This window comes from Ictalurus punctatus, chromosome 8, assembly GCF_001660625.3.
Source record: "Ictalurus punctatus breed USDA103 chromosome 8, Coco_2.0, whole genome shotgun sequence".
NCBI lineage: Eukaryota > Metazoa > Chordata > Actinopteri > Siluriformes > Ictaluridae > Ictalurus > Ictalurus punctatus.
The window spans coordinates 9,291,415-9,303,902 of NC_030423.2; the positions used below are offsets into that span (position 1 = coordinate 9,291,415).

Below are 12,488 nucleotides of genomic sequence, written 5' to 3' on the forward strand. Positions count from 1 at the left end.
ACGTTTAAAGCTGAAATGTTTTATAAACAGTAATTCCTTGATTTTACTATCTATATATAATGTATATTTACATGCATTTAAACGTGAATATATTTTGAATAAGATGTTTTATTCAATCGGTTCTTTACATCTCCCCTCTGTACACTCATGGTATTAACAAAAATAGTCTAAAAACATCGCGGGAAATGTTTGCGGAAGTCCTGAAAGACAACTGCTGATGGCTAACGGAAGAAGTTCATTAACAACATTAACAGCACGCTCGTTGTGATTTTGTGGTGATTTGGCTTTTATTCAGCAGTGAAGATGAGTCGCGTAACAAGATTGTTGAAAGCTCTTCAAAAAGAAGCCAAGGTTGATACATTAATATTGGTTGAGTAACACGTCGAAACTAAGCAACAAGAACGACCTAATGTCTTGGTTTATTCCTGTTTATATCGCAGACGTGTTGAATTCTCAGAAGACGGTGGTTCATCTTTAGTATAGTCCGCTCTGAAAGTAGTTCCGGCTGTAATTAGAATCACAGGTTTATATTAATGCGTGCTTTCTAAAGCGTTAACGTTTGTATAGTAACAGTACATACACGGGGACTTGTAAGCTGGATGCGCTGTGTTAATTTAAATTCTGTAATAAGTGGAACTTGGAAAATGCGGTGTTTAAGCATATAATAGTTGAGATTTGACATTTATTCCCAGGTGGCAGTGCTTTGTAACAGTCTGAAGTGACGTTTCCGTCATGAGAACTTTTCTGTGAATCCTGACTTTCAGAGTCAGTGACTACGTTTACATGGACAGCAGTAATATAATTATTGACCTTATTCTGAATAAGACAATATTGTGATTAAGGTGTTTACATGAGTCTCCTTTAGAATATTCCTTTCATGTTCCTGTGTTATATGTTATAGAACACAGCTCAATTAACGGCACACATCATTACGTCACCGCCGTCCGACGTTCCCTCCAGAATTTCACATACAGTTCGTCTTCGTTATGGTACCGTATACGGTTTTGGGTGTTTTTATTTTCAATTTTACGAAACCTTCAAGTGCAGTTAATTATTTGTCATGCTGTACGTGTAAATAGACGACTGCTGGAAGCCCTGGGCTGCGTCCCAAACCGCGTATTTACCTACTGTTTAGTACATGTATTTATTCTACTATGTAGTAGGTAAGTACACGGTTTCGGACACAGCCGTGCTCTCTTGTTTGCCGTCAAACGGTTGAGCACTGCCCTGTGTGTGTATTTGTCTTGTCACAAAATGCCTCGAAAACTCCCACACGACGTTAACAGTCAGTACGTCTACATGGACAACAATAATTCAATATTAGCCTGATTTAGAGAACACTCTGATTAAGAAACTAACATGTAAACAGCGATTTCTGATTACCTTAATCCAGCTAAAGTAATACTCGAATTAAAAACAAATCGAATTAAGACTTGTGGAGTATTCCTATATTAGTCGCATTATCGAAGTGCATTAGAGACATTTCCTTCCTTACTGTTAAGTGATGTATTTATAGCTTTCTCACTCACATAGCTACACATTACTACAGACAGCTACTTCAGTCTGACCTTATTGGTGTGGTTACTGTTCTATCTTATGCCTTGCCTAACTTGCTTATATCCTGCACATTTCCAGAGTGGGAGTGAGAAAGAGAATGATTTGCCAGCGGCAGAAAGTCCAGACATGTCGTCGATAGAGAAAGCCAGCTTCCTTCAAGGAGAGGAGTATTCCTCCCACGGTACGTGCAGGATTCATCCAATAAGCAAACCTCCTTAATAGTGCACTAGTTACAGCTTGACAAATCTTGCCAGTCAAATCATGTGAAATTTCTTGTTACGTTTGTCTGATCGGTCTGTTCAGGTAACCCTCTACATAGCACCGCTCTGGAAGACGAAAGCAGACCCGAAACTGATCATCAACCCGAAGCCACAGCGGGGAAGCGGACAAGTGAAGGAAGAGAGAATGAGTTCCGCGGCGTGACTGAGACTCCGAAGAGACCAGTCTGTCCTGCGAAAAATCTGAAAGCGCGACAGGAAAGCGACGTGCAGGCACAGAAGAAGAGCTCCAAATCTAGAGGGAATCGAAAGCCAACAGAGCAGATAGACTGTGCACTAAAATCTCGGTATTTCAAAAAATTTCCCTTTATTTTATATTCTTGATACAGTATCTCACAAAAGTGAGTACACCCCTCACATTTTTGTAAATATTTGATATCTTTTAATGCGACAACACTGAAGAAATGACACTTTGCTACAATATAAAGTAGTGAGTGTACAGCTTGTGTAACAGTGTAAATTTCCTGTCCCCTCAAAATAACTCAACACACAGCCATTAATGTCTAAACCACTGGCAACAAAAGTGAGTACACCCCTGAGTGAAAATGTCCAAATTGGGCCCAATTAGCCATTTTCCCTCCCCGGTGTCATGTGACTCAGTGTTACAAGGTCTCGGGTGTGAATGGGGAGCAGGTGTGCTAAATTTGGTGTCAGCGCTCTCACACTCCCTCATACTGGTCACTGGAAGTTCAACATGGCACCTCATGGCAAAGAACTCTGAGGATCTGAAGAAAAGAATTGTTGTTCTACATAAAGATGGCCTAGGCTATAAGCAGATTGCCAAGACACTGACACTGAGCTGCAGCACGGTGGCCAAGACCATATAGCGGTTTAACAGGACAGGTTCCACTCAGAACAGGCCTCACCATGGTTAACCAAAGAAGTGGAGTGCACATGCTCAGCGTCATATCCAGAGGTTGTCTTTAGGAAATAGACGTGTGAGTGCTGCCAGCATTGCTGCAGATGTTGAAGGGGTGGGGGGTCAGCCTGTCAGTGCTCAGACCATACGCCGCACACTGCCTCAAATTGGTCTGCATGGCTGTCATCCCAGAAGGAAGCCTCTTCTAAAGATGATGCACAAGAAAGCCGCAAACAGTTTGCTGATGACAAGCAGACTAAGGACATGGATTACTGGAACCATGTCCTGTGGTCTGATGAGACCAAGATAAACTTGTTTGGTTCAGATGGTGTCAAGCGTGTGTGGAGGCAACCAGGTGAGGAGTACAAGGACAAGTGTGTCTTGCCTACAGTCAAGCATGGTGGTGGGAGTGTCATGGTCTAGTGTTGCATGAGTGCTGCCGGCACTGGAGAGCTACAGTTCATTGAGGGAACCATGAATGCCAACATGTACTGTGACATACTGAAGCAGAGCATGATCCCAGCATGTATTCCAGCATGATAATGACCCCAAACACACCTCCAACACGAAACACTGCCTTTCTAAAGAAGCTGAGGGTGAAGGTGATTGTCTGGCTAAGCATGTCTCCAGACTTAAACCCTATTGAGCATCTGTGGGGCATCCTCAAACCGAAGGTGGAGGAGCACAAGGTCTCTAACATCCACCAGCTCCGTGATGTCATCATTTAGGAGTGGAAGAGGACTCTACTGGCAACCTGTGAAGCTCTGGTGAACTCCTTGCCCAAGAGGGTTAAGGCAGTGCTGGAAAATAATGGTGGACACAAACATATTGACACTTTGGGCCCAATTTGGACATTTTTACTTAGGGGTGTACTCACTTTTGTTGCCAGCAGTTTAGACATGAATGGCTGTGTGTTGAGTTATTTTTAGGGGACAGCAAATTTACACTGTTACACAAGCTGTACACTCACTACTTTACATTGTAGCAAAGTAATTTCTTCAGTGTTGTCACATTAAAAGATATAATCAAATGTTTACAAAAATGTGAGGGGTGTACTCACTTTTGTGAGATACTGTACGTTTGTCACCGACCAAGATTGATTACTAATAACTTTGTTGGTCCTTAGCAGTCATGATCATTTTATTGATTATATCGAGTATGGATGCATGTTATTTATCCTCAGACGTGTGCAGAACATCTCAGAGAGAAGAAAGAATGAAGGCAAGAAAAGAGCACAGTCTGAGGTATCTGAGACATTTGATTTGACTTTTCTTTAGTCTTTTATTTGTGTGGGTGTGTATTTTGGTCTGTCAACTGTGTCTATCAGCATGAAAATATGTAATGATGTCATGTCTACTCAGGGAACAAGTAGTGGAGGTTCAGCCACTGACACGTCACCTGACGCAGTTCACGCCCAAAGCCAGAGGCGGCCATCTTTGTCCTCAGAGGACTTGACTGATGAGGATGAGAGCTTTGTAAGTTCTTCTATTTCCAACTATTTTTGGTATGTTCCCTCTCTTTAAATAGAGACACTACTTATCCTTTTTTTTTAGTTTTGTTTTGTTAATGACATTCTATTGAAGTGTATAAAATGTTCCACCTGCTGCTACAGTCAGCCCTTTTGTTTGCTATTTAAAACGAGCCCGTGTGTTTCACGTATGTAGCGTTTTTCAGGCTTTATTCAGAAATCAAATGCTCATTGGAAATCGCTGCTGTTTTTATGACTGTATTTCTTTTACAAGCTAAAGATCCACCATGACCCTGACCTGTAGGTGTGCACCTTTATTTGAGTATTCACTTACAAAGCATTTACTTACGGATGCATCTTTTGTGTACAACGGCTGGCACAGTTCAAGTGGAAATGCAAAGTCTATTTGACATTTATTTGTCAATGTCTAAACGGGTTTGTTTGATTACTCATCTATATGATATTCCCATCCTCACACTACATTAAATATTTCACGTACTTTAGTAATATTTCTACTCACACACCATTTTACTCTTCAGTTTACAACATTGTAATTATCTCCACATGTATGCTTAATCGAATATGGTGGGGGGGGAATCTATTCTGTTTACAAAAAATTGATTTAAACATCCAAATCTCTTGTCTAAGTTACAAAGAAAAGCAGATCAAAAGTATCATATTATTTTCTCTGAAACATGTCATGTCCCTAGAAAGTCCCATGCACTATCGTTGGATTAACATGGCTACAATCTGGAGCATGAGGATAAGAATATCAAGTGGAAGGATTGCTATTACCTGGGTTGTTTTTTTTTGTTTTTTTTGTTTGTTTGTTTGTTTTTTTAACTTGGCAAAATAATATGGGTTTAGACGTTGAAAATGAAACAACATATTGACTTTACATCTGCGTATTACAGCATTTTGACACCCATTGTACATTTATCGTGCTAAAAACGTAAATGCAAATATATTTTCCTGTTGAATTTGTGTAGACTTTGTTTCAGATAATGCAGACTTTTAAGGGAAATGCAATCACAGCATACATGTTTAACTTGGCCAGTTGAATTTGAATAAAATTCATGTCGATCAACATTTACTTATGAAGCACATTTAAACACAACGTAAGTCGGTCCAAAGTGCTGTGTACAATAGGGAAAGTAAAACAATAAGATCTACATCTAGACATTTTCAAAAATTAAAGAATAAAAATAGAATTTAAGTTAGGATTTAAAAATAGCCGATGATGAAGCAGACCTCGCATTAAAGGGGAGATGATTCCAAATTTTGGGTCAGGCCACCTTTCAGCCTTGAATTTACATTGACATTGAGGGACACACAAAAAATAATTGATTGGAAGATCTGAGCGCTCTGGATGGAGAGTCAGACATAATAAAATTTGACTTAATAAAATGACGTGTTACGGCATAATAAAATATGACCTCTGTTTTTGAGCATTAAATCAGTGGTGGTCCTGGCTTTTATGTAAGCGTAAACCATGCATGCATAATCATTTATGCCTCAGCTGTTTGATTGCAGCACCTGAGCAGACCTACGGCATCCCGCATGAGTCTCCCGAGGCCAAAGTCGTCATCCAGTCAGCCGCAGAGAGGTCAGAAACAGAAGAGGAAATCTTCATCTGGATCCACAGGTAAAAATGAATTAACCCTAACACAAATGGGCCGAGTCATATTTAAGTCACGTAAAAATAGACTTCAGACTTGACTTGCAATTCGTCCTTTATGACTCCGAATTGACCCGGACGCAATAGTTAATAACTTGTCAACAATAAGTCTTTCCATGATTACCCGGGCATGGTGTGTGTGTGTGTGTGTGTGAAAGTTCCATAATTTTTTTTATGTGCATATGTAGTTGTTTTATTTTGTTTATTTATTTTGGGTTACAGACTCCCCCGCAAGATCCCCCCCGCCAAAAAAAAAAAAAAAACGTCATAAAAAAATGTAAAATATCAATGGGAATATACTTCAGATATTTTTTTTTCATATGAATTCATAGGGGTGCCAATAATTGTTGCACATCTATATTTAACAAAGGTATATTTTTGGGGTAAACCTGTGTTGTTTGCATTTGTTTAATATCCATGAGAGCAGAGTATTTTTGTGAATTTTTTGAACATGGTTAAACAATAAAGACAATTTTTCACAGGCTTCTTTGTTCACATTTACCAAGGGTGCCAATATTAGTGGAAGGCACTGTCAATGTTATGGTTATTTGAGCTACTAATGATTAAGCCGTAGCACCAAGCACTTATAATAAACAATAAATATTGTATTAAAATGAGGGGTATGTAGATATGGAATTTTTGTTAGTGTGCTGACCAATCCTGAAGACACTGTAATCTCTGTAATTTATTCAGAGATTGTTTATCCCATGTGAATAGATCATAATTACAGACATCCTCTGGTAACATTACTTAACAGTCATATGTCTGGAAATCTTATAAAGTTGAACCTTATAAAGTAAATAAGTACAATTAGAGGATTTGAGCTGTTCATTTCTGTTTGTTTATTTATTTATTTATTTATTTATTTATTATATATACAAGCATGTACAAATATTTCATAATATAAAATGTTCCTTTCATTTTCACCTGTGTGTTTTCCAGGATATTTTTAGATTATGTTATCCACACCATGGAAATTTCAAAATCTTAGTAGTGAAAACAGGTGCAAAGTACTCTAGTTCCACAGGATTTCCCCTCTAAAATCCACCTCAATTGTCTGTAGTCTGAAAGCGTAACTGAGACTCAAGCAGGTTGGGTCTTCATAATCAGTGTTTATTGTATAAATGTTTTATTTTTTACTGTACATACTCTGCTTTCCACACATATGACACTGAGTTTATTGTACACAACTGTTTTTTTCTTCTTCTTCTGCTTTCTTTTTTGTGTTTTTGTCAGGCCCCTAAGCATCCCGTGGACAGCTCATGCACTCCCACTTCCCACTTGGTCACTTTACTCATGGACACTTTACACCAACTTTAGAAAATCCTTAAACAGCATTTATTTCTTTCCCCATTGTGTGTATATTGTGCTTTGCTTATTGTATTCGTGTGCCTTTTAATCACTTGTCTATATGCTCTTGTGCTGTGTCTGTGTGTATCTTTAGACATCAGGTCTGACCCCGTGAGACTCATGTACAACATAATTTGTTTAAAAATCTGGGTAAAAAAAAAAAATACCCAGCATCCAGAAGAAACCGATTTTGAAATTGTAAACCGGTTGCTTTGTATAGTGACATTGTTTGATGATGTAAATAATGAGCCTACACTGAAAAAGTTGCCTCTTAGATATGGCACTACATGTATTCTATTAATTTATTTAACAAAATGGAGGAAAATCTGATTTGAAAAAGCCAGTGTGGTTTGAAAAAGCTTGTGAGTAAAGCTTGTTAGATATAGACTGTGATTCCGTCTTTTCCTAGCGTTATGGTTTTGAAAACACCACCATTTGTATGGTTTGCACTTGAAGCTCATACAACTTGGATTCAAGATTCTTTAGTGCCATGCTGGAGAGATTTTAGTTTAGTTACAGCATTACGGTGCAAAATATAGAAAGACAGTAGATTACAAACATTACAGTTCAGAACAGGACAATAAATACAAAAAGTCAGTAGATTACAAAAGGAGTAGTGGACAATAGAGCCATGTGATTGTATGTTTGAGGTAATGTTGGGGAAGCAGAGCGAAGATGTTCAGAAGGCACAAGCTATGCTTACTACAAAAAAAACAAAGCATTGAGTATAACACGGTTAGCAGTTAAACACTGATTTCTGAGAGAAGGAACTGTTGCTGGAGTGCCTCAGTTTGGTGATATGGTATTTGTGTTTGTCAGAGGGATGTGCATGTGACTTGACCATAACACTCATAACACTGTGATGGTTAAACATCCTATTCCAAAGTCATGGTATTAATATGGAGTTTGTTGCTGTAACAGGGCGTGAATATGGGAATATGTGGCCATTTAGCCACAAGAGCATTGGTTGGGTTGAACGTTGATTTCTGGTGAAAAGGCCTAGTGTGCGGTCAGCATTCCAGTTATGGTTGAGGTCAGGGATCTGTGCAGGTCACTCGAGTTCTTCCACACCAGCCTTAGCAAAGCATGTCTGAACATGTCTGAACACGTTTGTGTCTTGTAGTTCCCGTGGAGGGAATTTTCTAGACTGATATTCTAGAGTCATGTGCCTCCAACTTTGTAGCAAGAGTTTGGGGAAGGCCCACGTCTGCAAATCATGGTCAGACATCTACATACAGTACAGTATTTTTGCCCATATGTTGTATGGCGTATGCTGGGTGAGAGGGGTCACAGGTGGTTTTTGTAACACTTAACTGATGTACTTGAGGGAATGAACAGAGAACAGGTCACATCCAGCGTGTGTATATATACAGGGTGTCCCTAACACTTAACATAACACTTCTTAGCAAAAATGTCTTCCAAAATTTTTCAGACTTGGCTTTTATTGTGTGTATATGTGTGTGTCTGTGTGTATGTATATGTATATGTATATCTATGTATGTGTGTGTATATATGTGTGTGTATATATGTGTGTGTATATATGTATGTGTATGTATATGTATATGTGTGTGTGTGTGTGTGTGTGTGTGTGTGTGTATATATATATATATATATATATATATATATATATATATATATATATATATATATATAATATATATATATATAATATATATATATATATATATATATATATATATATATATATATATATATATATATATATATATAAAAAATATATAAAAAATATATAAAAGTGTCCCGGACAAAAAATATAATCTCTAAAAAAAAAATTACCGTTTTAAACATCCGATCAAGTGCTTCCAGAGTTTGTAATTGATATTTTCTAAAAAGAAAAGTATCAAAAAGAAAGGTATTGATCATGATAGCAATTTTGTATCTTCACATCAGTCAGCCCTTCACTGAAGTCTTCTTTCAGTAAACAAGCGTGTGTTTGAATAGACAGCATTTGCTGTCGAATCCCATCTACATAACTTGCTGATGTGTTTTTATAGACATTTACAAGATTCTGTGATGGTTATTGGATTCTGTTGTTACAGCTCAGCTACAGTACGTACTTCCTGTCACTACGGTGATTGTTCATTATCTGAAATGAGTCCAGTAATGTTGGCATCATCAGAATGTTTGGAAATCTTGTCTGCGTCGTTTTGAATGGTGTGTCCATATCAGGACTTTAGAGGATGTTGTTTAGCTTGACCGCCTGTGATGTTAGGAGGGACATAACCTTTCTTTCTGCTTTCTGTTACAGACCGTGGTAATCCCAGTAAGAAGCAGAAACCTGGAGGTGTGAGAAATCCAATTGCTCTTGATGTTGTACTTGAAGCGTTCCAGGAATTTGTCACCCAGTATAAGTAAGCCTTTATCACTCCTTTTGTTTCTTTCTTTTTTTTCTTCTTTTTTTTTTCTTCAAATATTTCCCTATATCATATTTTTAATGCACCATTATTGAAGAATTACTTTTATACAGTGTTTTAGTATTGTTCAAACGAAATATTAAGTTGATGATGATTTTGTGCAGGGAGCCAGTGAGCTCTGAGGTTGTTAAAAAAGCCATAAATGCTTTTTCTCACTCATTTGAGGAGCAGCTCACTGAGAAGGTGCGTCTGTCTGTCTGAATATTTATCTATACAGAAACGTTTGTGTGTATCTGAAATTCAGTTATATCAAGCCTATCTCTCAGCTAATACTAGCGAATGTCTGTGTTTCAGATCACTGCAGCTAAGGATTTCAACAATGTAAAGCGTGAAGCTGTAAAGGTAGTTATACTTGCCCCATAGTGTTCCATTGTGTCTTATTGTATCATTTCCAGACAGTCATTTACATGAGAGAGTTGTACTTGTTGGTCTCTTGATTCAGAAAATCAATTCTCAGCAGCTATCCAATGAACAAACTCCTTCAAATATATTGAATGTATGTAATGAATGTATCTCTTTTCTGTTTTTGATTTGCTCAGGTTAATAAAACCCTAAACCAGAAGACGACTAGACTTTTGGAAGCCAAGAATGAATTAATCAAGTAAGCAGTATATGCTAAAATTGGAAGATTTACTGTTGTGCCTCCTTTGAGTGTTTGGCAACAGATTTTGAGAGCTTTATTAGCTCCCACATAAGAAGAGTAAACTTTTCATCGTTGACTAAATCTGGGTTTTTTGTCTTTACTGTGTCTCTGTCAGGAGTACGGCTGAGGCGAGGAAGCTTGAAAAAGAGCGCAGTGATCTGGAGCAGAGGCTCACGGCTTTAAAACAGGGTACTGCCTTTCTTAACAACCTGTATGCGCTGAACACAAGATACCTGCAACATCGCAGCACTCATACTGATGAACCAGAAACGGTGAGAAACTATAACCAGGTCCTCAAACTTGTTTTGTTGAACATCAAGAATTATGTGAGGATTTATTATTGTCAAAGGTCCCCAACTCAGTCCTTGAAGACTTTCAGCTCATCTTAGTCTTTAAAAAAAGAATCTGTCCTTGAGGACTAGGTTGCACTGGTAGCTCATCACCTAGACATGAATATGAAAAAGTTCTTAGAAGTTTTTGATTATTTATTTTTAGCTAAAATTACTGCATCATCTGCCATCAACTGGCAGAATAATAAGGTCTTTCGAGTATTTTCTTCAAATTCTTATCTGTTTTTCTAACAGTATGGACCATCCTGCATGCCAGCTATGCTGCTGGAGGCCAGGAGCATCACAGGGACAGAAAACCAGTTAAAGAATATCAATGACCAACTACAGCGAGTCTTAGAGGAAACTGCTCACGAAGAGCATTGCAATCAGTGAATTTCAGATTTTTGAAATTGTTATTTTTGAGCAGTTGATTGTGTCTTAAATTGTGTCTCAAAATGAGTTGTTGAAAAATAAAGCTAAGGCTAAGTTTGTCAAATACACATTAGGCTTATGTGATATTGATTTACCATTAAAACATTGCAATAAACTGTTAAGTCATCTAGAAGCAATAGCCTAAAAAAGACAGGAAAACATGCATTTCCACCATGTCAGGTTTAACGAGAGTGTAATAATATCAGGTGTGCAGTCAGGATCTGCTTGCTGGCAGAGGCAATCATACTCAGCTGGCAATGTTGGTGGACCAACAGAAAATTATTGAAATTGCTAACAGTTAAATGAAGGGGGAAAAAAATAATAATTTGAATATACACTGAGTTATGAGTGTATTTATGTATGTTTATGCAGTTATCTAATCAGCCAATCATGTGACAGCGCAATGCAAAAAATTGTGCAGATATGGGTAAAGAGCTTCAATTAATGATCACATCAAACATCGGAATTGGGAAACGGAGTGAACTGTTTAACGGCATGGTCTATAAGTGGCATGGTTGTTTGAGCCAGATGGGCTGTTTTGGTTTCCAGTTGAAGACTGGAATCTTCAGCTTTCCTGTTTGGGTGCCCATGATGGTGTCGGATTCCTTTTCTTGGCTAACAAAGTGGAACTAAATTCAGTTCAATTAAATGTTATTTATATAGTGCTTTTTACAATGGACATTGTCTCAATGCAGCTTTACAGAATCATATAAACACAGGATACAGATTTTAAATGTGTGAATTTATCCATAATGAGCAAGCTGGTGGCAAGGAAGAACTCCCCAAGATGATATGAGGAAGAAACCTTGAGAGGAACCAGACTAAAAACGGAACCCATCCTCATCTGGGTAACAACGGATAGTGTGAAAGTAAAGGGAAGTTTCTTATAGTTTAATATGAAATGTGTTTTGTTAAATTGATCCACTGTTCAGTAAAGGAGACTTGAGTGCAAAATTATATGTGGTAATTGCAGTCCTAAGGCCATAGCAGCAACCATAGTCCCAGCAATCACAGCGAGAATGCCCATATGAAATTGAGGACTAAAACCATTCCCATGGTACTTCAAGCGGCACCATCCTCAGCAATCTCCAGACTACACCGCTTGGGGCCATCCTCAGCAGCAGAATGTAGCCTCCAGTTGATGAGTACTCCAACCAGAGGTAGGGCAGTGTACTTTGTGTAAATAAATAAATAAATAAATAATAAAATAAAGTATTCACGCAATGCTATACTAAACAAATGTTTTCAGCCTGGACTTAAACACTGAGACTGTCTGAGTCCCGAACACTAATTGGAAGACTGTTCCATAACTGGGGTTTTTGTAAGAGAAAGCTCTTCCCCCTGCTGTAGCTTTCACTACAGTGAGGGAAAAAAGTATTTGATCCCCTGCTGATTTTGTACGTTTGCCCACTGACAAAGAAATGATCAGTCTATAATTTTAATGGTAGTTGTATTTGAA

At 38.0% G+C, this 12,488-nt stretch overlaps 1 protein-coding gene across 3 annotated transcripts; it reads left to right on the forward strand.

The window, feature by feature from the left end:
• Positions 1 to 161: 161 nt before the first annotated feature.
• On the forward strand, positions 162 to 11,097 carry cenpu (centromere protein U). 3 transcript variants are annotated; one of them, XM_053682358.1, is made up of 13 exons: positions 571 to 793; positions 902 to 989; positions 1,636 to 1,738; positions 1,861 to 2,122; positions 3,878 to 3,938; positions 4,056 to 4,169; positions 5,696 to 5,807; positions 9,460 to 9,562; positions 9,730 to 9,808; positions 9,920 to 9,967; positions 10,165 to 10,226; positions 10,384 to 10,540; positions 10,853 to 11,097. In XM_053682358.1, exons 2-13 carry the CDS (start codon positions 987 to 989, stop codon positions 10,988 to 10,990), a joined length of 1,242 nt encoding a protein of 413 aa, XP_053538333.1. In that variant the 5' UTR covers positions 571 to 793; positions 902 to 986; the 3' UTR covers positions 10,991 to 11,097. The 3 variants fall into 3 exon arrangements, with proteins under 3 accessions (XP_017329170.1, XP_053538333.1, XP_053538334.1); XM_017473681.3 differs by lacking the exons at positions 571 to 793; positions 902 to 989 and adding an exon at positions 162 to 351; XM_053682359.1 differs by lacking the exon at positions 571 to 793 and having other exon boundaries at positions 898 to 989.
• The last annotated feature ends 1,391 nt before the right edge of the window (positions 11,098 to 12,488 follow it).

Coding starts and splice junctions, on each gene's coding strand:
- cenpu (XM_017473681.3), top strand. CDS start 304: ATGAGTCGCGTAACAAGATTGTTGAAAGCTCTTCAAAAAGAAGCCAAG. Junction 9,809..9,919: donor AGGAGCAGCTCACTGAGAAG/GTGCGTCTGTCT, acceptor TCTGTGTTTCAG/ATCACTGCAGCTAAGGATTT. Junction 10,541..10,852: donor ATACTGATGAACCAGAAACG/GTGAGAAACTAT, acceptor TTTTTCTAACAG/TATGGACCATCCTGCATGCC.